The sequence below is a fragment of the Miniopterus natalensis genome, chromosome 15 (genome assembly GCF_054644295.1).
Source record: "Miniopterus natalensis isolate mMinNat1 chromosome 15, mMinNat1.hap1, whole genome shotgun sequence".
In the NCBI taxonomy this organism is placed as follows: domain Eukaryota; kingdom Metazoa; phylum Chordata; class Mammalia; order Chiroptera; family Miniopteridae; genus Miniopterus; species Miniopterus natalensis.
The window spans coordinates 22,258,889-22,283,969 of NC_142095.1; the positions used below are offsets into that span (position 1 = coordinate 22,258,889).

The 25,081-nt window shown below is 41.0% G+C and overlaps 1 protein-coding gene across 1 annotated transcript in view; it reads left to right on the plus strand.

Annotated features, from left to right (window-relative positions):
- Window positions 1–84: 84 nt before the first annotated feature.
- NEK11 (NIMA related kinase 11) overlaps window positions 85–25,081 on the plus strand; it is a 132,059-nt gene continuing 107,062 nt past the window's right edge. The window contains exons 1-2 of the mRNA XM_087824618.1: window positions 85–173; window positions 3,194–3,463. Coding sequence (XP_087680744.1) covers window positions 3,282–3,463 — 182 coding nt within the window. The 5' untranslated portion in view covers window positions 85–173; window positions 3,194–3,281. The remainder of the gene's footprint in view (window positions 174–3,193; window positions 3,464–25,081) is intronic.

A 25,081-nucleotide genomic window follows, 5' to 3' on the forward strand; every position in this document is an offset into this window, starting at 1 on the left:
TCCCGATTGCCCAGCATGCCCCGCGCCGTCTCCCGGGCAACGGCGCCTAACACCAGTGGCCTGAGGTATTCCTGGAGCTCGGAGGGTCCTGCGGGCCTGCCCAGCCCAGGTCCCACTTACCCGCGGGGCTGGGCTTATCCTGGCGCTGCGGGCCCTGCGCCCCGGCCCGAAAGGTATGCGAAAGGCGCTGCTCCGGGGAAGGTGACGGTTTCGGGCTGCCGGGCCTCCGAGCCTCCGACCCCCTCCTACCTCCGGGATGTGCCGCACTCTCCCGGGAGTGCGCGTCGCCGGTGCCCCTCGATATATGTGAACCCGCTTTGCGAAGATGTAAATTTAAGAAAAGCTGAGGCAGCTGTGTTCACTTTACCCGAAGGCTAGGTTTACCTTTCGGATGTGATTCCTGCTTTAGCAGAATCTGGTTTCAGATCTGCTTGCTGTCCTTTGGCATTACTGGGGAAGAGAGCTGCCGGCTTCAGCCTGTGATGAACACCCCCTTCCCTTGTCTTTTGCCCCCCCCAGATCAGCTTCACCTCCAAGGGTCAGTTTGCACTGAGTGGTGATCTTTCACCTTTCTCACAGGTCCGATCCAACTTCGTGAATTTTCTCGCCCCTCCCCCTCCACCACACACACTTTTTACCCCTGCCCCTCCCCCCCCAGCAGCTGTTGTTCTGCTAGACGCTTATTTGCTCTAACAAAGTTTCTTGAACACCTACTATATGCCAGGCACCGAGGATGCAAAGGTAAAGAATGTGTGTGTTCCAGGCGCTCAGGTTCATTCACAACCTTTTGAGGTGGGGGCGAGGGTAACCTTGACAAGTGACCAGGTTGTGCCATGATTTTACAGAGGACACCAAAGGAGCCGATGCCTGATGGTGGCCTGGGAAGGGAGCAGCAGGGCTGAGTCTGTGAGTGTGGGCCAGAGGGAACCTGCTCCCAAGTACACTGTGGCCTCAGCCAGACTGTTGAGACACTGCTGGGTTTCAACGCTCCTTCACCATCAGGAGCCACTGGGAAACTGGACTTCTCAGAACTCTTCTGTCCATCGCTAAACAGGAACCTTTGTCTCATCTTTAAAATAAGGAGCGTAACTGAGTGATCTGAAGGGTCTTTTTCAGTTGAAAATCTGTAAGTCCGTACATTTTTTAACAGCTCCATTTGGCCAGAAGGCCTCACTTTTATGCTAGCAAAGGATGCAAACAGAATATACGTTTGGCTGCCTGCTCTCCAGTTGTTTTTTCAGCAGTACATTTTACTAATACTTCCTGTGATCTTGATAATCCCACTTAATTTTTTATTTATTCAGGGATTTTGAGGTATTGTCCTCAGCTCTGAAATTCCAACTTAGATGCTAATGTTGTTTTAGTATTGTCATGAGCACATGGCCACTCAAGTGATTTAGTTTCTTTCTCTTTTTTCCCCTCCCTCCCTCCCCCCCTCCCCTTCCCTCTTTCCCTTTCTTCCTTTCATTCTTAGCTGGTTACTAGTCTCCTCACTGGCATCAGGTGAAACTTAACCTGATTAATATGTTATTTCAAGAAGGAAAATACTGTAAAGCAGTGCTTTTCAACTAGTGTGCTTCAAGAATTTTGAAAACATGCAGTACCTGACTATTTAGTTGAGGGTACTGACCTCTTTTCCCTTGGATTGTCAACTAAGAAAATGACAACAGCCAACACAACAATAACTGTCCAGTGTGAATGACCTATCTTAAATATAGGGTATTCCAAAAAAATGTATACACACACTTTGAATAATTATAAAGGCAGTAGTAATTAAAATACATTTCATTTTCAAAATGTAGTAGAATCAACTGTTAAAGTGTGTATATATATATTTTGGGGGACCCTTTGTAGGTCATACAATAGAGTTGCATCTTACTGGTCATGTTCTATAATAAGGATACATCTAACTGGTTAATTTTTGGTACCAGAATTCCTTATATACAAGTAGAGGCACCTGATTTTTTAAAAAGTCACTTTGGAGCTAAAAGGATAGGTAATTACTAATTTTTTTTGTAAATCAATAAAAATTATACCTATTTTTTTGTCAGATCGGCAAAAATTCTATTTTTTGGTGTGACGCAGAATTTTAGTAATTAGTTTATGTGTGCCATGAGATGACAAAGGTTGAAAATTGCTGCTGTAAATGGATATTTACTTGTTTATGTTCTGTTCTGATGCTTGTTGGCCATGTATCCCAAACTACACGGTGACATCTTGTTTTATCATTATATACAATAGGTTTTTTCTTACAGCTTTAGAATTGTTGAATATGGAAACCTGACTGCAAGTCATAGAGTCTTCAATTTAAAATTTTGTTTTCATACAGATTTAAAACAAATCCCACTTTTCATGATTACTAACAAAAAATTTTACATTTTGATGAAATAAAAGTGATTTTACCATGCACATACCTGTGACAAGTCCTACCTTTCATAATTCTGCTATACATTTGTAGCTCCATGAGGAATTACAGGCTTACCTAAAACACATTTATATTCAGCTAACATGAAAATACAATTTTAGGTTTGAACTGCTTTGTGACACTTCTTATTTCCATTCCAGGAGGTTACTCTATATATAGTATACATAATTGAAACTTTAGAAACCGGATCAGAATTTGCTTAGGATGGGGAAAAATTCATTCTGAATGCTTATTCCTTCTCACGTCTAAGAAATGCAAATACCATGGTTTAAAGTCCACAGAAGTAAAAAAGTCTAAAGAAACGAGCCTCATGCTCATTTCTGGTTTAAATTAACTCAGTATTTGTTAATCAAGAGACACATGGTGGGAAGAAAGACTTACAGAAAGGCTGATGCAAATGTATAGATTTAAGGAAATGATAAAGTTCTTATATTTGTATATTTTTTAAAAAGTAGATGGGGAGTATCTATCTTAAACATTGTTGATTGGAAAATAAATATACATCTCAGAACTTCAGGGGAATTTGTGACTCAGTTTTGCCAAATGTGAATGTGTGAGGGAAGGCTCTCTTCCTGGGAAAGACTGCCTTCTATTGGGTCTTCAGTATCACCCCCTTGAATCCTTTTTCTTTCAAGTTGTTAAAGTTAACCAACATGGTGTCATGCAATCCACTAATCAAGTACAGGTATCACTGCCAAAAACTTAGACTTTTTGTTGGGAGTAGTTCAACACCCTTTAGACCTGATCTCTGGACTTTTCATCTTTAAGGCACTGACCGATGCTACTTGGATGAATTCTACCATCTCCTAGGAGACCTGAATGTTAAGTTTCTAGAAACAAAGAAACCTGTTTTCTCATGTTGGGAGCAATGCTGAAATTCCAAGAGGCTGCTAAATATGTGAGTGGATCAGTAGCCGTTTCCACTTATCCAAAGACTTTGATTGCGAGAAGATACGTGCTTCAACAGAAACTTGGCAGTGGGAGTTTTGGAACTGTCTATCTGGTTTCAGACAAGAAAGCCACACAAGGAGAGGAATTGTAAGTAAAAATGCTTCCTACACATCTTGACTTGGCTGCCCGTATGTGCAACTTTTAGCTGACTAAAAACATGGAGTACCCTTCACTTCGCTCTTTGCATTAAAGGATTTAGTAAGAGAGAGAAAAGCTCCTTGAATGGTGTCTTCAGATAAGATTTTTAAAGGCATTTCAGTAGGTGAGGAAAGTGCCCACATAACTTAGAGAAGGGAAATGAGGTAGATTATGTGAAAATGAGATTTTTATGCATTCCAGAATCTCAATTACAACACTGCTTCAACTTAACTTGATTGGGACTTCTTGAATGACAGAATAAGAATTGTTTATAATGACTGCATTCCTAGAAATGCTATGAAATGCAAATAAATGGAAGTTCACATTTGAGAAACTATGGCATTAATTTTCTTTGCCTTTTCTCTCTGGAGGAGTTTTTCAAAGTCTGTAGTTATACAGCCCTCAAATTAGATATCTAAACCATACAGGGGCTCCCATCTAAAATTAGCTTATGTTGAGGAACCCCTTGCTGCTGCTTTGATTTGATCGGACTCTATAAACTTACATAGTAGAGAAAACTCTGAATGCTGTTGAACAGTACATCTCTTACAGGTAAGGATGAATCTTCATTTTTAGCTTAAAGTTGTTTGAAATTGATGCAGTGAAAAGTTAGCTAGAACTGAAGTTAGGATAAGACACGTGTGCATGGGAAATATAGGAGGAAGAGGAAGCAGAGGGAAGAAGGATCTGAGCAGTAAGCCCTTGACTGATGAACACGTTCCAGTCTCAATCTGTTTTGAGGCTACTCTAGGTTCTTCCAGCTTTTGCTCTTTGGATATTTCAGTGCGGGTTTAAAATCATTCCTACTTCTTAATATTTTGTAGGAATTATAAAGGTAAATGTTACTGATGCTACTACTTTATTTTAAAAGCCAACCTTTTTGCCTAGCCGGGCGTGGCTCAGTGGTTGAGCGTCGACCTAGGATCCAGGTGATCGGGGTTCTATTCCCAGTCAGGGCACATGCCCGGGTTGCAGGCTCGATCAATGACTCTCTCATCATTCATGTTTCTATTTCTCTCTCTCCTTCTCCTTTCCTCTCTCTGAAATCAATAAAGATATATTTAAAAATAAATAAATAAAAAAGAAAAGTAAAAGCCAACCTTTTCAATGGTCTCTATATCCAGGATTTTAAAAATTATTTAGAATTCATAGTTTTCAATAAATGCCTACATGAAAAAAATGGTGACAGTGCTGGTACTCTTGTGGTATCCTTAAAACATGCTTTAAGACTCCTACTGAAAAGAATTTTTTCCCTCTTAAATCCTAGAGGTTCTCTTCCAGCCATTTAGAGCAGGATGATAAATTTCTGAAAATTACTAGGCAGTCTTTATGGAAACATTGAAAGTAAGACCTAAATCTGACCGAGGACTTGTAAAACCACGTTGTAAAGCCCATATCCAATTTTGGTTTCTTCAACTAATAAGAAATATGAATAAAAGAATTCACAGGAAGGCTATTAAGTTAATTAAAGGGGTGTAAAGTAAGATGTATGAGGACTAAACTTGAAAGCTACGGACTTGAGATGATGGGTGAGTGTGGTGTGGGTGTGTGTGTGGGGGCAGCTAGTTGACTGGGAAGGATTTGTTAGTGACCTTTTCTGTACCTGAACTAGTCTTAAAACATGTGAGTTGAGCTGAAGATAGTAGATGAAGCCTAGGTGTGTGGAATGAATCCAGTACTGCGGATACTTGAACAAATCATATGATGCCAGAAGGTCTAGTCCAGGCTCTCTCGGAAAGGAATCATTCCTCCTCAGAATCTCTACAGCATAGTACATACTGGCCACATTCAGCCTTCAGATGTGTTTTGTTTGGCCTGCACAGTGCTGCTTTTTTCATCTAAGTTGCCAGTATTTAAAATTGGGCAGCTCTCATAAAAATTTAGCTTTTTATCTTCTCTTGAAAAGATTGAAAGATTTGGTAACATTTGCTAGTAATTATATGTAAGACAATATATAATTCCATGGGCTGCCTATGGGCTGGAGCTGCGTAGCAGTTGGCCCCTTACGACAGACCCTTTACTCTCCAATTAGCCACATTCTTGCCATTCCTCATTGTCTCTCCTTCACCCAACTATGTCACACCTTTCCACGACCTGTCTACCTTTGTAGACATTTAATTTTAGAACTCTCTACTGAAATCATGAAGAATCATGAGTATGGCTGCTCACAAATGCTAGGATTCTAGAAGGAAGGCAGAATAGTGTCACAGTTAAGACCACAGGCTTTGGAGGTGAACAGGTCAAGCAGCAAAACCAGTCTTGTTCTCATCTGTGAGGTTATGGTTACGCAGGTTCCTAATCTGAGCTTTAGTTTCCTTATCTGTAAATGGGTATAATGCCTTGTAGGATTACAATAAGGGTTAAATAGATACCTATATACATATAAAGTATCAATATAAATGTTATATAATAAAGAATATAATATGAATAAATATGAGATATATTTATGAGTAAATATAAATTTATTTGTAACTATATCTATAGAATATAAAAAATATAGATATCACATTGTCTTACATATAGTTATCACTTAATAACAGTTGAGATTCATCTAATTTATAACAATCCAAGTTAAGGAATAATTAAAGGATGCCTAGTAAAACTTTATCTAATCATCACCCAATAACTATATTTGGAACTCTCTATTAAAAGGAAGTTTTACTTTTGCATTCCACTTTTATGAGAGAAGAATCTCTCAGAGAGATCTGATGTCAAGTATGCAATTTTTAAAACTTCTTCAAGGAAATTTCTGGAGATTGTGAAAATTCTGTATTCTTTTATAGCTCTATAACTGTTCAAAAGAAATTGGTCCTCAGAATGTTGACCTTTTAGCTACATAAGATAGCAACTCATCAGCAATCGTTACCTTTAATACATGTATGGACACAGGAAATTAAACTCATATTTTTTTAGATTCCTCAGAGCATTGAAAGTTGAACCTTCAGTTTGTGAGCAAAACACATGAATCACACCGCCACCCACTCCCTAAGCAATTTAAATTCTGCTTAGGCCATAAACACAAGGAATTGGTTAATGCTAGAGATGGGTAGAGGATTGATTCTTTTATAAAAAATTTCTATAATGTTATGAATGCTGTTCTCTTAATAGGTCAGAGTAGATCTGACACCCCCTTTGTTGTTTGTAGACCCCCCCCAACCTTTTGAGATAATAAGGAAAGTGTATCATACCTTTACATACCAGACTAGCCCTTGGTATTCCTTATTAAAAGAGTGACTTAGGTAGACCACAAGTCCAAGGTGGTTTGTAGGACACTTATTATTAGCCCTTGTGAAGTATAGGTCCATATAATAAGAACTTTTAGATTAATCAAACAACTTGACAAAACAGAACAGTTACAGTTTCTAACTTTTCCATCAGTGCATTGCAATTCATTATTGTGCCACTTGGGGGCACCACTCTACCACTGACATTTTTCATACGCTGGGAATTTGTGAATTTTAATTACAAGGTAAATAACATATTCCTTTACGTTTTTATTGACTTTCTGCTTTAGCTATGGAATAAAAATAAAAAAGCACTACAGGCATTACACTTGATTAATTTATATTTGGAGAGAGTTTTCTTTTTGGCATAAATATCTGGCACTCCTGTTTTAGTTATCACAGTAGAGTAAAATTAAAATGAGTAGTGAGTGAGATAGAGCTTTTTCCTTTCTTATGTTCTGCATCATGAAATTTATAAAATAATATTTGGGGACATTTTCTTTCATAATGACAGAAACTCTAGTATAATGGGTATGAGAATGTTAACTCATCCCTACAGATTGTTTGAATTCTAGTGCGTAATTTTATGTTTTCGTTAATATGTCAAAAATTTATTTTAAAAAATTTATTTAGTTTTTTTAAAATCAAACCTGTAAGATTTTGGTGAGCCAAGAATTTACTTTGGTCTTTAGCTTAGTACATGTAATTTAAAAGAAAAGAGATGTTAAGGAAGTAAACTTACCCTAAAATACACGCTTAAACTTGTACATGATTTTTGTACATGGTAAAATACATGATTAATTATGACTACAGTTGCATTGAATTTCAACATTTGCCTTATCAGCATAGAATGCTGGTTATAATGGTTTTTAAAATTTCCATCACACTTAAGATACAGTGACATTATTATGTGGAGGTGATTTTCTGCTGTCGTCTTTTGCTTTGTGAATTTAATACAATTTATGTATTAAGCCTTTGCCGGGGACTGAGCACGGGGGCGGGGAACTGAAGCAGTAGGAAATGCTGTAAGGCTTGCCCTCAGGATCTTCCAGCCTCCAAGAGACAGAGTTAACATGCATAAGGCAGCTGGCGGGAGCACGGCGCTTCCCCAGGCGTGTGGCAGGCCCATCTTAGAGATGCCGGAAAGGCCACTGCCCAGTTCTCTGTCTGGCTCCCTACGACCGTTATCTTACTAGTTTGGTGTGTTATCTAAGAGCTTTTCTTTTCCCCCTTGGTCCTGTCCTCATAAATCAGTGTCCACATATTTCCCCTCTTAAGTGTGTGCCTGCTTATGCCTTGGCCTAAATGTGGTCGGCATGGCTAGCATGGAAATGCTTTGTCCACAGGGCATTTCTTCCCAGGATCCAGTGTCCGTAGCGTGAGGTGAGGATCAGGAGAGAAGTGGGAAGGGCCACCAAGTCCTTGAAGAAATGACCTCAAGCACGTGCATGGTGGCCGTGCCTCCTGGAAAGCTCTCGGCCTGTGTCAGAGTAGATTTTCTAAAGTCCTAACCAGCGGATTTCCCGCCAGCCACAGAAGCGTGGAGGAGGCGGGGCTGAGAGTTGCTGTCACAGGTAGTCACACTGCAGAGGAGAGTGGCCTTAGCTTTAGGAGAAAGGGAGGTGAAGAGCCATAAGAGGGGGTAGCAGTTTATAGCCCACAGCACTCAGGGTCCATCCTCCTACCGCTGGAGATCCCGCTTAGCCCAGTCTCCTGAGGGATCCCCGGGCTAGCCCGGTGCCACAGTGCGATGTGGGGGCGCAGGAGGTCAGGGCCCCTGAGGGGCAGGGCCGGCCCAGCCACCGCTCTAGGATTCCGCTCCCAGCTTTTTTCTTAATATACTTAGAGATAGTCAGTCTTGCTGAGGGGCTTATGTTAACTAAATTCAGACAAGATAGCTCTATAAATCATGCAGCCACTTCTCAATTCAGGGCCTAGAACAGTATCTCCTTCATCTGCCCTCCCAGCATTTTCTGGTGCAAGCTCTGGAGAAGCAGAATATGTAATCAGAAGTGAAAATATAACCAGAACGAAGTAGACAATTATTTGCTTAAGCCAGATAAAAAGGCCTCTTCCTTTTAACAGAGACTATCGTTCCAAGTGACCATTTTTTGGGAACCCTCAGACCCAGTATGTATCTCCCAAATAGCTCCAGATGTGCACACATGCAGTTATCCTCAGGGTACCTCCTCTAACAATAGCGAAAGTAATGTGCATCCATTTTACAAAAAGTGCAGGTGTACATAAAGCAGGAAAATAGTCTATAATCTGTCACCTGACTTCTGGTCTTTTCTGTATTGACAAATATTTACTCTGCCTTCTAAGGAAACAGCATTGGTCACAAAGTTGTCTCAGAGAGGACTAGGCATGACAGAGACTTACTTTTCACTGAACCTTTTTGTGCATTTGGAATTTTGTACCATGTGCAAGAATTTTCAAAAAAACCCCCACAAAATAAATCAAAGTAAAAAAAAAACACCCAAACCCCACATATTCATTCAACAAGTACTAGTTACCATTTGCTGGTCGCCTGCTCTTCTAGGCGCTTGAGTCTGGTGGTTCTCAACCTGGGCTGAACAGTGGAATCACAATATTTTAAAATATACATTTTGAGCCATATACCCTAATACATCCTGTTCTAATGGGGCAACACCCCAGGCATCTGGATTTTTGAGCGTTTCCAGGTAATTCAAACATGCAACTAGGCTTGAGAACATCTGGTCTAGTGGGAGAGGAAAACACTAATTGTATAACCATAAAAATAAATAATTGCAAGCTGCCACAACTCTTGTGAAAGAAAAGTCTTGGCTGCTGTGAGGTACAATAGGCTGACATAAGCAGGCAGGATGGCGCTGGGAGAGGCTTGCCTTCCCTGAGGATGGCGTGTTTAGCTGAGACCTGAAGAATGATTAGGAAATAGCCAGTGGCTTAACAGTTTATTGGGCATCAGAATTGCCTGGGCAGAGGGGGTTGTTAAGACACAGACTGCTGGGCTCTACTCCCAAAGTTTCTGAAGCAGCAGTCTGGGTGGGATCTGAGAATTTGCGTTTCTAACAGATGTTGCTCCTGGCTTGAGGACTATACCTTGAGGACCATTGAAGGAGGCAAAGGGGAGAACAGTTACATTCAGTACGAAAGGCCCTAAGGTGGGAGAGAGTTGCAGTTTATATGTAATTTTGCATCTTTTTAAAGAGCACTAAAATATAAGTATTCTTCCATGTTATCGACACTTAAAGCATCGTTTCAGCCGCCCGCGCAATGGACCGCTGCAAGGCTGTACCATCACTTAGCTTCCTCTGCTGGCTGTGTACCTTCTGGGACCCTCTTTGAAGAAGTGGAAAACCGTTGTGCCGTTCAGCATCCTCAGAGGTTTGATACGATTGTTCCAGCATATTCTGCCCATCAGTGCTATAGCTGGAAAACTAATGAAGGACCGAGCTCCAGCCGCTGAGAAGTGATGGGCATTCGGTGTCACTCAACCAAAGCGTATTTGGGCAGTTATGAATTGTGGCCACATTTGCTGAGATGCTCCATTGTAATTAGGAGAAAAAGGACTTCATCCATTTCAAGTTGATTTCTGACACATTGAGAAATGGAGAAATCGGTTTTCATATTGTAAGAAATGAACCAAAAAGCCTCCTTCGTGTGTAAGTTTTCACTGCTTATGAGAAAGGACATTATTTCTCCTTAGAGAAATAATGCATTGATTATAGTAGTCTGACGGTGTGAAACAATTAAAAATGAGTAACAGTTCTTACTAGAATGCATAGATTTTAAATTTGAAACAAGCTTTCAGCGACTCAGGGTATGACAGTAATTTCTATTTAATAGCCGATAGCCTTCGGCAAAGCTAGTGTTTGTGTACTGCACCTACTAACACCTACTTATGGATTTTCTGTGTGATTTATGTGATACATATCCTTACCTTCAGTTTTGAGTCATAAGCAAAATATCAGTAGATTTAGTGCGTCCAACCTTGAGCCCCCGTCTGTGTACACTTATTAAAGCTATTATTTCTATATTATGACCAGGAATTCTCTCCAGTGGGAATCTGTGAAGGGAAAATCGGGTTGCTGAGTGGGCTGAGCTAATTTAATAAGATTCAGTGGTTTATATGGTAGAGTGTTATGAAAGCAGTTTGGAGGAAACTAATGATTTCTTTGCATTTTGCTGTTTCAGAAAAGAGATTTTTCATTGTAGTGATCAGATCTTTTTTCCTTAAAATCTTCAGTCTTTTAAGACGGATTATAATATTAAAATCTCTTTTAAAACAGTTTGTGTTCTGGAGAATCTTGTGCTTAGGCTCCTCCAGGGTAAATCTGAAAAGGGTAAATTTGAACTTGTACTTCACTTTGGGCTTTGCCAGCTCCCTGTCTGGGATAAAGGCAAGCTTCTGAGATTCTGGTCATCTTATAACAGTTAAGGTTTGGGAGATGGAAGGAAAAAAGAGAGAAAAAAATGCAAAGTTGCACAGTTACTTCGATTTATGTCAGTCATGGTAATGAAGCTGATAACCTGGGGTAAATAATGTACACTTTCCCGAGGCTACTTCTGCATGTTTTAGCAAAAAAGAAATGATGAGCTTATTATCTGGTTTTTATTTACAGATGAGAGATGACTAATAAATAAAATATTTTTGGATGCGTAGGATTCAGGGAAATCCTCAGTTTCATTGTGGCTTGGGCAGGAGGCCAGAAAATCCTGCTTTGAAGACTGAATCACCAAGAAGCATTTAGAAAGAAGTCAACAGCATCCAAAAGCCTTTTTTAAAAAAATGCTCTTAAAAATATTATTAATGTTTGAAAGAAAACAAAAGTGATTTATTTAAAATAGATGGATTGTTGACAGGAAAAGAGTTAGACAAATTACTATAATATATTTATTAGATTTTCAGACTAGCTGTCTAATTCTTTAACTTATCCCACTCTGATGTATTATTGTGGTAGATTTGTGAGTATGGAACCTAAACGTTTTGCCCCCAGGAAATAAGGAATATAATTCTTCATTTAAATGTATGAGATGGGGGGGATATTTGAGCTATTTTAGTAAGTAATAATTTTAAACATGTAATTGGATATGCTGGTCTCTTTACATTGTCATTGCTGACTACCCCAAATTTAAAAAACACAAGATTTGTGTAAGCCTGTTATTTTAAAGTGTTATTTTGTCTCATTTATTCAGCAAATAAAACATTTTAAGGATGAGTGTATAATATGTAAGAACAAAACTTTATGGGTATAGTATAAAGTTCATTCCACCCCTCCCCCAAAAAGAGACTTTTTTGATGAGATGTTTTATAGCAAAGACAGAGCTGATTTTTAATAGATTACAGAGGAACATCAATAACCAAATTCAGGGTTTTTATATTTTGGAGGGCTAACTTCAATTTCCTGACCCCAAAGTAAGCATGGCACCCTCAAGTGTAATCTGTAACTAACCCTTCTTGCTCTTGGTTCTGTTCAAGAAGCCTTCTTGGGAGACGTTTTCCTCCAATAGTGTTTGGCGGGTCTCACAGCCCAGCACTCTGCCTGGCACACGGCAGGGAGTTCTGTGCCATCGTTGACTCCGACAGGGTCAGCAAGGGAAGCATCTTCTTCTCAGTCCTTTCCCTTCTGAAATGATCTGGTTCCTTGTTTGACATTTGCATTGACCTGGGAGTAGGTATGGGCAGTTTGGGGCCAGCCCCCGCCTTTATAGCTATCGTGAACTGAAAATTTGAATTGTGATATCATCCATCTTTAAATAACTTGGACTGAGATACATCTATAACTTCAATGTCGAAGAAATGAGAAGGGGAAAACCCTCACATCAAAATTAGCTTCTGGTTCACTTTATTACTCTTGAGCTGACTTTCCTGGAGGAAGAAAGTTTAGTTGCCATGACACACATGTTTAAATAGTGAACTTACAGTGATGTATGTGACTTAAAAGTCAACAAAGGAGGAAATCAGCAACTCATGTTACTGTTAATTTCTCAGTTAATTACTTCTACGCTTAGTTTTGGAACGTAGTAATTTGTAAATTTATATTTATATGCTAAATAGACACAGTTGACACCAAAGAGTTCTAAAGGCAGCTTGTGTATTACGCTAATTGTGCATTGTATACATAACTTTATGTAGGATTAAAAATAAGCAGCTACTATTATATGACCTTCATTGCTTTCAAATACCGTGAAATTGAATTTCTGGTCCATAGTTTAACAAGAGCACAATCACTCGTTATTTCCCAGCTGCTTTCATAGCCCCCTTTACTGGTGCTGGCAGGTATGAACGAGCAGCTGCGAATCCTTCGCCTGCTGTGGAACGTACGCATCCGTACAGCGCTGCCGGCACTGGTCATTATGGGAAAGCCCACCCGAAGTTTAGTCATTGAAGAGGCAAACCCTGGGCAGGAGGAAGCTCTGGGGATGATGGGCGTGCTGGTTACCCTGGTTGTGGAGATGGTTTCACGGGCATATCTGTAGGTCAACATTTATCAAATTTTACAGTTTAGGCTCAGTGTTGCTATTTAACTGTTGGATTCAGACCAATCTTATTTTTAGTTCAGAAAACAACGATAGGCTTTGCTTTCTCTGACCTTTGTTTAGCAGGTGAGGAAAGAAGGTTAAAGTGTAAGTTGTTACTCTTGTCATATGTTCTAGGTTTCCAAATTTCGAAAAATCGAAAATTGGGGATATTGAAGCTTTGATTAGAATGTGTTTGGGTGTCGGTTTCCTCAGCTTCTCCCATATATGATGGGCACTCAGCATTTTAATTAAAGTTTGATTGGTATTTCTGATTTTCTGTTAGCTTGGATTTGGAGAAACCCTTAAAAGCCCAGCAGCTATGCCTACCTTCCCCCAAGGGAGATTTGAGTAGGATTTGTGGCCTGACAGCCCTTCCTTCCCTCTCTCCCCTCTCTCCCCATGTCTTCCATCTCATGGCTCCTTGAACAAATGCAGATACTGTGGGTTTCGGGGCAAGATCAGCCAACCCACTTTTTACAACACTGGATTTGCTATTTGTTGATCAGCTGCTTTTAATTCATGTGCTCTTTCAAAGATAATTCAGTACAATGATTATTGAGCTCTAAGGAGTAGTTTCTATTATTTTTAGAATTGTTTTAGAAATGAAAATTACAAGAAGGATCCACGAGAGATATGATTTGCCATTTAACATTACTTAGGTAGTGAAGCATTTAGATGTTCCATATGGATGGGACTTGACACATAGGTGAAGTTGAATTTTAAGGAAGTTCCCTTGAAGGAGGGTGAAGAGGGAAGAGATTAACCAAAGAACTTACATGCATATACGCATAACTGGTGAACATAGACAAGAGCGCAGCTCCTGCAGGGGGCGCTGGTGCTGGCCAGAGAGGGGTCAGTGGGGGGAATAGCGGGGACATCTGTAATACTTTCAACAATACAGATACATTTAAAAAATAAAATAAAAAAGTTGAGTTTTGAACTCATAAGGGGTAAATTATATTCAAAGGTTTTGAAAACTGAGAACAGCAGATAATTTCCTCCAGGCAAAGCTTATTTCAGCATTATTTTGCTGGCCCTGCATAGTCACAAAAACTCTGTGTGTGTGTGTGTGTGTGTGTGTGTGTGTGTGGTGTACCTACATTCACAAAAAATTATATGTTTATCTGTATGTCTGTATGCATACACACACACAAATGCATATGTATGTGTTTGTGTATTTGTATTTACACAATTTCTTGAGTTCACACTTTTTCAGTTCACTAGTTTCAGCAGCAAAGGTTGGTTGTGCTCAGCTGATAAAAAGCGTCCTGGTCTGATGGATGGAGAAGTCAGGGCTCAGTATTTCATACCACACTTGGCCAGACACCAGGGTGCCCTGTGGGGACTTATACTTTATACAATTTAAAAGGCATTGATATGGCCCCTCTTAGAAAAGCCCACGCTGAGAGGCACTAACTGCCCATGCCTCTGCAGCGTGGGGTAATTGTGGGGTGTCCCCTCAGCAGCTGCCTCTGGCTTGTATTATGCCATTAGCAAGACTCACTCCAGGATTCCTTGGAAACTGTGTGCCTGCCTGAATAATTTATTACCCAGTGATCAATTATTCATAACTCATTATTACAACTGAAATAAAACCTAAAGGTGGAATCATTCTGCCACTTCGGAATATCCAGCAGATCGTCAGGAGACTGCAGCAGAGATTTACGTCCTTGCAGCCCCACGGCCCGCCTGTTTCTCTGAAGGGATTGGGAGGATAACCGCCTTCTAAAGGGAATAGGCCTGATGAAAGCAGCGCCAGATGGCTCCCTGCGGGCTGCTGCATCGTTCACCCACTCACGCTGTTCGTCTTTAAAATTCGGGCCTTATTTACCCCTAGGAACAAAGTTACAGTTTGAGAGAATTTAGGAGGCATTGGCACTGTTGGTTTATTAAACCACTCTTAGGAGGTAAACAAGGATACAAAACTTGCCCTTATAATATCTTTTCTGGGATAAAATGCAGCTACCTATAGTACATTTTATTGACATTAGTCATATTGCTTTGCTTGTTCCATCAGCGTAATGTCTGAGTTGCATTTCATTTATTTATTGGACTATAGCTTTTATAGAAAGAAAAGTCCTATGTTTTTCACATACATTATGTAAAAATCATTCTAATAAAAGTGCTGTGAAAGTATACCCAGAAGCAGCCTAATTATTTTTTTATACTTAGGAAATATAATAGGAAATTTGTTTGGCTTAAGCCAGACTGATTATTTTATTATAATCACCAAGCTTTTAAAAATGTATTAGAAATAATTGGAGAGTTTGAAATTCCAGTTTCTGTGGGCTGGAAAGCAGAGGTGTGGTTTCCTTGGACACTCTGCTACTGAGGCGTGGGCAGGAGTCTGTGCGTTTCACATTCTGAGTTGCCATTTCAGTGGCACTTTCTGGGTGCTTACTTCCAAAAGTAAGTTAGTACTGATTTTGAGCATAAGGGTTCTAAGGCACTAGGGGTTATCCTTCCATGTTTTAAAACCCCCAGCCTGTAGATAAAAATCCCAAACTGTTGAGCAAGCATTTTTTAAGTCGAGGTTTCAGATTTTTTGTATGTTGATGTTGGTTCTCCAAATGGAATGAAGGCTAAATGTTTAAGGAAATTTTAAATGGCCTAAACCCATACCTTTCACACTGGAGCAGCATGTGATGTCCCAGATGATCCACCAAGCAGGAGCTTAAATGTGGATTTGATTTTACTATTGTGAGATAGATGAGTAATTTGAAAAAATTTTTGAGGATAAATGTAAATATGTCATGAGTGGGATGAAAATTTTGCATGATTTTTGAATTTTTAATAAAATTTTAATAAGCTACACATTTATATGACTTAAAAAATATGAGGAGGTGTACTGTTAAAAGTCTCCTCTCATCCCTGCCCCCTTTTTCTGAGTTCCCAGTGGTTACCCCAAAAGGTAACCACTCTTAAGAGTTTCCCATGGATTCTTCCAGTTGTTTTATGCATACATAAGCAACTCTGGAATACAAAGTCTTATTTCCCTTCTGATAAAAACTAACATATGCATATTTCTGTTTCATGCTTTGTTTTTTCCATCTGTGAAAGTGTCCTGGAGATCTTCCCATGTTGGAATGGAGAGATGTCCCCATTTGTCTTACAGCCGCATAGTATATTACAGTGTATGGTCGCAGGATAATTTATCCACTGTCCTGTCGATGTACATTTGGGCTGTTTTTAATCTTTTGTTATTAAAAATGCTGCCACAGTGAATAACCATGATCATTTGTCACTTAACAAACGTCACTCTCTCTTGCTTGAATTTTTGAAACAAAGCATGAGGTTTCAGAGCCGCCCCTGCTTTTGGCAGCCCCGCCCCAGGCGCGGGAGTTGACTCCTCTTTGCTGGCTGGTGTGTTTTTCTGGAGAAGTTTGGGAAGCACGCTGGGCACGTGCTGCTGAGGCCCAGTGGTGGGGCGAGTTTTCACTTTCTGAAATAACTGCTGTGAAGGGACAGTGTGCCGACCACCTGCTTTTGCCCTCCTCTCCTGGAGGGGATATAAGGAATCGTGTACATCTGGTGACAAATTATTTATAAGCAAAAATCATGTTGCAAAATTGTCTAGGTTGCTTGCAGGCATTTGAGACAATGAAACATTTGCAGCTATGATTTTTTTGGAATAGGCTCGGTGTCCTCCTGCCTTAAGCACTGGAGCACCGAATGCTGCCGCCTTTGACAGTGTTAATAGGTTTCTGTATAAAAAGGAGTTTTGTGGTTAAACAAGATTAGAAAACACTGGGTTCTACAAAACCAGGTGTGTGTGTTTGTTGGGGGTGGGGGTGGGCTGAGGGACTCTTGAGAGCCTTAAATCTGCTGGGATAAACTGTGACTCTTCAAGAGATTTCCCCAAATTTGTTCAAACACCAAACTCCCTTTTTTCCAGGCCACTCTTGCTAGCACTGGTGCAGAGGAGCCCGGCTTAGGAAGTGTTACCCCCGTTGGACACCATGTTGAAATTAGTGGTCATAAGCGTATGTGGGATTTGAATGAAAGTCACTACTTAAAAGTCACCATATGAACAGCAGATGGTGGTAATGGAACATGCAGATCAACGATTTCGCGGCGGCTGTGTTTCCAGTGGCAGTATTAATTCAGGGTCCATAATGTCATCTTCATTTAATTACAGTCTACTAAGATTTCAATTTTACTGGTTAAATGAATAAAGGGCCAAAAAGAGATCATTAACATACTTTTAATTTCTTCCTTAGAAAAGCACAAGTCAGTTGAGAAATAAATTAGGAAAAATCAGTTTGGTTTTTCTTATGTATTAGACACACAATTTCTAGTTGGTGTGTGCACAGAGATGTATGTGTGCTCTGTCTTGAAAGAAAAAGCCGTACATTTAACCAGACTTAACTCTCCACTGTCATGAGGATGGCAAAGTGCAGTTTCGTTCAACAACATGTAGTTGGTGGCTGCCAAAGAGGTGAGGCAGCCACAGCCACTGTCCTCCAGGAGCTGGCATTTGGGCTGAAGGTAGGATGTGAAGGCAACTAGCTCTGTTAGAAGGGCCAGGAGGGTGAGAGAGATCTGGCCCCTTCCATTCTCTTGAGCTCTGTTAAAGACTTTGTAAAATGGGCAATGAAAAGGGGGTATATTTTAAATTGAAATTTAACAACAAAAAATGCAGTGCTATTTGGCTCACAAGGTAATCATAGAATTATTATAAAATTTAATTCCTAGTGTATTGTCGTTGGGGTGGCCCAGAAATGGAACTACATTGAAAGTTTCATGGAGAACACCTGTCAGAGCTGTTGGTGTGTCTCTGTGAGCTCTTGTCAAGAGCCAATATTTGAAGCCCTTCATGAATCTGCAGCCCTGAGCGAAAGGCCCTTTCGGCCTGATGCAGAAGAGAGCCCAGAGGAGCCCAGGGAAGGGAGGCTCGCCCAGTGAAGGGCCTCTGGACCCACTCGGAGGACATGGGGTTTTGTGACTTAGGCTGATGGGCGTCCCCTAATGTGTGAGACCTTCGGAGCTGCAGTTGGGCAGCTTTTCCATTCTGTCCTTCCCTCTTCCTCACTCCAAGGCTGAACTTGCTTCCCTTTCCCGCTGTAGAAAGACCAGCCTCAGGCAGAGCTGATGTCTTAATGAACTGGGCAGACCAGGGCACCCCCAGGGACGGGGGCCATGCTGTCCCGCTGTTCCCAGGTGGGGAAGAGGCCACTCTTTTTACGTGAGGATTCATCTTGTCAGGCTTAGACTTCCTGTCACTGCCTCGAGGTCAGTAGAGAAGCTATGAAATCTCTGGCTGGTTCTTTCTGGCTCTGTCTCGTCCTGAGTCTTTCTCTGCTCCGCTGAAGAGATTTCACCCCGGGATGAGTGGGTGCCGTGGTGCTGGGAGGGGGAGATCTGGGGAGGGGATAGCTGCCCCCATCCCTGCCCTTGCAGACAGGGTCTCCCAGGGTGTGTTAGGAGTGAGGTATTTTCAAAGGGACGTTCCGGTTTCCAGGCTTCAGCTTCATCCAGTGCCTGGAAATATTTTGTTGCTTCAGCAGCGACTGGCACACTCAGTGTGCTTGTCCCTGGCCCTCAGGAACTTCCTCTACTTGGAGCCTGAAAGCCCCCAGATACCTTCATTCGTGGTTTCTCTTGGGGAGCAGATGGGTCTAATATGAGTTGTGTCATCAAAGGCCCCAGTTTCTGCCTTGAGAGAAGAGAGCAAAGAGGGTCAGAGCAGATGCCCTGCATGGGGCCAGGTACCCCCTCCAATTTCAGGGAAAACAGAACCAGCTCTGGGTCAGGGATGTTTTAGGCGTTGAAGGGTCCCCTCTTCAGGCTGAGGGCTGAACGCTTTGGTGCAATATCTGGATATTGCTTATCATTGTATTTTAAGTAAGTAAAACCCATTGACTCTATCTCTTGAAGTCTTAAAGCCTCCATTGCAGTTCCTTTAAATAAATTATACTGTAGTATGGACAAGACAGGGATATCACCCCTAACTTGAGATCCTAATACAGCCTAACCCATTAGCTCCTTGATCGCCACAAATATGCCTGTGTGGGTGACAGGAATTACCCCTGGTTAAAGCAGAGGAAATTGGGGACAGGTGATTGGTTCAAATCTAAAGTGTGCTAGGGAACTGAGAACAAATGTAGGAGTTCCTGTATCTTAACAGAAGATTTAACCATTAAATTTCGAAAATAAACTATGTAATTAAGGATGAAGTATTTAATTTTTTTGGTCTTAATTTTCTATGAATATAAAACTGATCAAAGTTGATCCTGGAAGTCCCATAAATTGTCTTTTTGTATCGTTTTCCATTAATAATAATATAACTTTTTCTTTTGAAAAACCAAAGTATTTCAATAACATGATTTTGTTTGATTTTACAGTAGTTCTATGAGGATGCTTCAAATAAATGTTTTTTTAAAACTTCCAAGTAACTACAAGGTATTACTGATCTCTAGTTTAGGAGAACCCTTAATTAACACTGAAAATGCATTTTCAGATTATTTTAAGGAGAAACATTATTTTTCTTGGTCCCATGAAAAGATATTTAGTTCACTGATACTACTAAGAATTGCTTCAATTTTATTTCAAGGTACTTTCTCTGGATCTGGAGATTCAAATACAAGAGGAGATTTTATTATATACATTAATTTTGTTATTTTTACATACATTCTTGAAGAGTTAGGCTAAGACTATTATGACTTAATAGTCATATTTCCCTGACATAAGTTAGAATTTTATATTTGAAACCCATGAGAAATAAAACCTGATTTTGAAGTGTAATAACATCCCATCACAGAATCTAATCATTCATTGAAGCTCCATCAATGTGCTTCAACTCTTCCATATAGTCCTTTTAGGAGTGGAACCAAAGTAAAATCCACCCACATGGTATGAGGTATGTGTGGTTAATAGCATCTGTATCCAAGAATGCACACAGTTGATTTCCATTTGGCCTTTCTACTGACTCTGGAAAGTTAATTTTTAAGTGGCTCCACTGGTGGTAGCATTGCTCTGAGCACCTCATTTGCACTCACAGATAAAGATGTTTCAGTTCTTGTAAAGGCTTCTATGGCCTCTTGAGTTCCTCATCTGTAACCATGGCCCCGTACCCCTTCCCTGTTAGGAGCATTCATAGCAATGACAGGTATTTAGGGGACTGACAGATTTGAGCCCTGCCCCACTTTATCACATGTATAAAAATCAAAGTTGTGCCCTGGCCTGTATGGTTCAGTGGTTAGAGAGTCGGCCTGTACACTGAAGGATCGTGGCTTGGATTCCCAGTGAAGGGCACGTATACCTCGGTTGTGGGTTCCCTCCCTGCCCTGGGTGAGGGTGTGCGCAGGAGGCAGCCAGTCCGTGTGTCTCTCTCACATTGATGTTTCTCTCTCTCTCTCTCTCTCCCCCCTCCTTCCCTTCTACTCTATCTGCAAAGCAATGGAAAAAAATATCCTCAGGTGAAGATTAGCAACAACAACAAAAAAAGCAAAGTTGATCTAGTGACCAAGAATGAAGTTGGTTAGTTTGCAATAGTTATGTTTGACTAACACAGGCAAGACTGGCTACGCCATTTGTGAGACCCCAGTACAAAGAGAAAATGCAAGGTCCCTTGTTAAAAAATTCTTAAGAATTTCAAAGCAGTGACAGTAGTGCATTAAAACAAGTGTAGGGCCCTTCTCATCAGTGGGCCCCGTGTGACGGCACAGGTCCCAGCCCGTGAAGCCAGCCCTGAGCACAGGAGAGCCCGGAAACTGCAGTGGGTGGGTGGCAGGTGGCAATAGGGTCTCCCCCCGAATGACAGGCATATGGCATAGTTCAGTAGCAGTCAAAGTGGTTGAACTGTTTTGGTTCCGAGGGTCTAAAAATAATTATCAAGGGTGAAGTCATCTTGTTTGAACAGATCTTTATAATCTCACATGAAATCGTAGACATAAAGGTCTCAAAGGCCACGTTTAATGAGAGAAACTATGCTTTGTCCTGTCATTGTTCACTGGCTTTCATTGCTTTTCTCATTGAGGCAATTTATCGGGCCTTCTGCTGATTCGCTAAGCTGGAGTTTCTCTGGTAAATGTTCTCTGGGGTGAATGAAGGATGGTATGTTTAAGTATAAGTTTCAATTCGCTCCACTTACTTTCCTAATTTTCTGTTTCCGAGAGCAAACGACCCTAAAGCCTACACCTCTAGCTTTGATCTTTAACCCATTATGCAATCTCATGTTTTCAGGGTCCGAAGGAAATCTTCGTTTCAATATCCAGACAATGTCTGAAGTTTAGTCAATCAAATGGAAAGTATCCTTTTTTCTGGTAGCTGCCACTCCTGATTCTGAAGACTGGTAAATAAATGGTGTCATATGGGACTGGCTTCTCTGCCCTCCACATATCCAGTGACCTGCCAGTTTCCCCTAAGAATCTCTCCAGTTTACCTTTTTTCTCCGCTGTCAAGTCACTGCAGGCCTTTGTAGTTTGACCTCTGCAGCAGCTTCCTGACTGGTGGGCTACTCTACTCTTTCCTCAAGCTCAAGGGGAACCATTTTATAGAATGCTACTTTTATAATGTCACTCTCTTGCTAAAGGTCTTACAGCTCTTGAATCCCTCCTGTCAGATAAAATTTAAAGTCCGCCTCCTATCAACTGGACCCTCCCCACCTGTCTGAACTGTGGGAGTCATATTGCCCAACAGGACCAGTCGACTGCCTCTCCCCGAGCTCCTGGAGACAGTGTGAAGGCGTTTTAGCCTTTAACCTGCACCGTCCTCTGGTTCAGATCACAGGGTTGCGTAATGTCCTTTGTGGTGACTGGAGAGCTCCAGGGCTGATGGTGAGCAGCCAGGTACTATCTGCTCCTTAGTTATATGGTGATGTGTACATTAACTCACGGCATTGCACTTACACTGCTACACACATGTTCTGTCACCTTAAGCTGTGCCCCTTGGTTATGGGGAACCTTGTCATTGTTGCCTAACAACAATTTTTGTACACCTCAGATCTTCACCTAAAATATAAGCTCCTAGAAGACATAAATTGGGTCCTCGAGGCTTTTTTTAATATATGCCCCATAATGCCCAGCTTCCCCAGTGCCCATTGAATTCATTTATCATCAACTCAATTATCCATTGATTGAGCATTGTGCACTCTACAACTGATGCCCTGGACGTGGAATTAGGCACTAATGAGATCAAGAATCAGGAGCCCAGGAAGGCCACTAGCTAGTGGCGGTGGCAGCAAGATAGCGTTCCTGGGGCAAGAGTGCCACAGGGCCCAGCACCAGTGATGTTGGCAGGGACACTGTCCCTACTCTGGTCTTCCTGAATCTCTTAGTGGATCTGTGACCCACTCACTAAATTTGTAATAAATTCCTTCTTGGCTTCAGTCAGTCACGTCTTATTTTGTTGCTTGGAACCAAGGAACCTGGCAGACAACAGAAAGGAAAGTACACATGTATTAGCCGTCTAAGTAAGATAGCTTGTGTGGGTATGTCGAAATCTTGTTTTTCTCTTTTTCAGAGAAAGGCAAGGAATAGAAAAAATATCTAGAGGTAGGAAGAATATACGCATGCTCTTTCAGTAGAGACTCAGTTCAGTTTAGATGGAACTAATACCAGGACATGTTATTTGATCATAAGGCAGAATATTTAAAAATTAATGCAATTTACCAGGTACAGAAATAGCATACTTTTCCTGCGAGGAACACATGCCATCCTACATCTTACCCAATATGAGAGTCCTTTCTGCATCTTTCATGGCAAATAGGCCCACCAAACTCCACTGATAGTGCTTGATGAGGTAACGTCCTCCTGCCTGTGATTCGTGTCTAGCAGTCCCATTTCTGCAATCTACAGCAGCAGAGATCACATGTTTCCCTTTGAATACAGCACAGCTCTTCAGGTGTTTAAAGAATCTCTGGTTCAGTTAAGGCAGTAGTTTTCAAACTTCATTGTGAGTATAAACCTCCCCAGTACATTGTTTATATGCAGATTCCAAGGCCTGAGCATGGGAAGTGTGATCCAGTAGGTCTCAGCTAGGATCTAGGAGCTCTGGGTAATTATGCTACAAGTGGTTTATGATTTTTATTCATTGAGCTCCCACTGTGTGCCAGTTCTGGATCAGAGGCGGCAGATATAAAAACAAATAGGAATATACATTTCTCCAAAGAAGATATACAAGTGTCCAATAAGCACAGGAAAAAAATATGATGTTGCATATCAAACCACAATCAAAACCTCCATGAGAGGCCACTTCATACCCACTAGGATGGCTGGAATCAAATAGGTAGATAGATAATGTGAAGAAATTGGAACTCTCATACACTGCTGGTGAGAATATAAAACGGTGTAGCCACTTAGGAAAAAAAATGTACCTGTTCCTGAAAACATAGAGTTACCATATAACCCAGCAATTATCCTCAGTATATACCCAAAAGAAAAGAAAACATATGTCCACACAAAAACTTATAGACACATGTTGATAGCAGCATTATTCATAAGAGCCAAAAAGTAGAAACAACCCCAATGTCCATCAACTGACAAATGGATAAACAAAATGTGGTATATCCATACAATGGAAAATTACTCAGTCGTAAAAAGGAATGAAGTACTGATACAACATGGATGAACCTTGAAAATATGCTAAGTGAAAGAAACCAGTCACAAAAGGCCACATATTGTATAATTCCATTTATTTGAAATATCCAGAATAGGCAAATCCAGAGAGACAGAACTCATAGATTAGTGGTTGCCAGGAACTGTGGGACATAGGAATGGGGGGGTGACTGCTAATGGATAAGAAGTTTCTTTGGGGATTGTATTAGTTTCCTAGGACTTCCTTGACAAAATACCATAGACTGAGTGGCTTAAACAATAGAAGTGTATATTAGTCTTGTTCCCACACACTACCTTCAGAGTTTTTATAGATGAGCCATTCTACTCTTAAGCTGGGTTTCATTCATTTTAGATTTGAGGATTTTATTTTTGCAGCTGTAACTATAGAACTGCAGGTTTATCCTTGCAAAATTCAGGCTGGGTGGTTTCCAGCTTGCATTTCAGCTTCTTCAATCACTTTGAAAAATTGACTTTGACTATGTCTATTGATTGTGTTGCCTGGCTTTGCATTTCCTACAAACTTGGTAAATATGTCTTTTTGGATTTTCACCAAACTCATTAATAAAATGTTGGAGAAGATATTAGTAGGGACGGATTCCTGTGACATTACAAGAGGGAGCACCTGCAATGTGGCCTGAGACCCAAGACTCTAGCATGTCCAACCGGCCCACTTGTTCAACCAGCCATGAAACCATGTGAAGATCGCATCTCTCCCAAATTAAGAGGCTATCACGGGACTCTTCGTGTTGGCATCTGTTAACATGAGTTTATCAGATGTGCTGAAATCATGGTATACCATGACTAATTACTTCTCTCTGATCTACCAATCAAATAACCCTGTCAGAGAAAGAAACTCGGTTAATTTAGCTTAAATTAACTGCCCATGTGAGCCCCCGCTGGCCTCTGCTTCATGTTCTAAATGCCCACAGCCATCTGTTCAACCGCCAGTCCTTCAGCTTCGCCAGAGATTCACGTTGGGATTGCTCTACACTTCCTGAAAGATGCTTGTTGTGGAAACTGGAACATGTGCTTGGGGGGGGGGGGGGGGAGGCAGGACCACACCCCTTTCTTTTTTCCTGATTATTCATATTATCGCCCTTGGTGCAGAGACTGTCTTCAAGTCGTGTTCTCAGCGTGCAGCTCACTTGGGTCTGGCGGGATCCTGTAGTGGTGAGGTGCCCAGGGTTCAGAAGTGGGTCTCAGTTGTATCATTCCTGGGTGCGCTTGGCCACTCCTTTGACTCCGTGCCTTTAAGGGAGGACCTTAGCCTGCCTGTATCT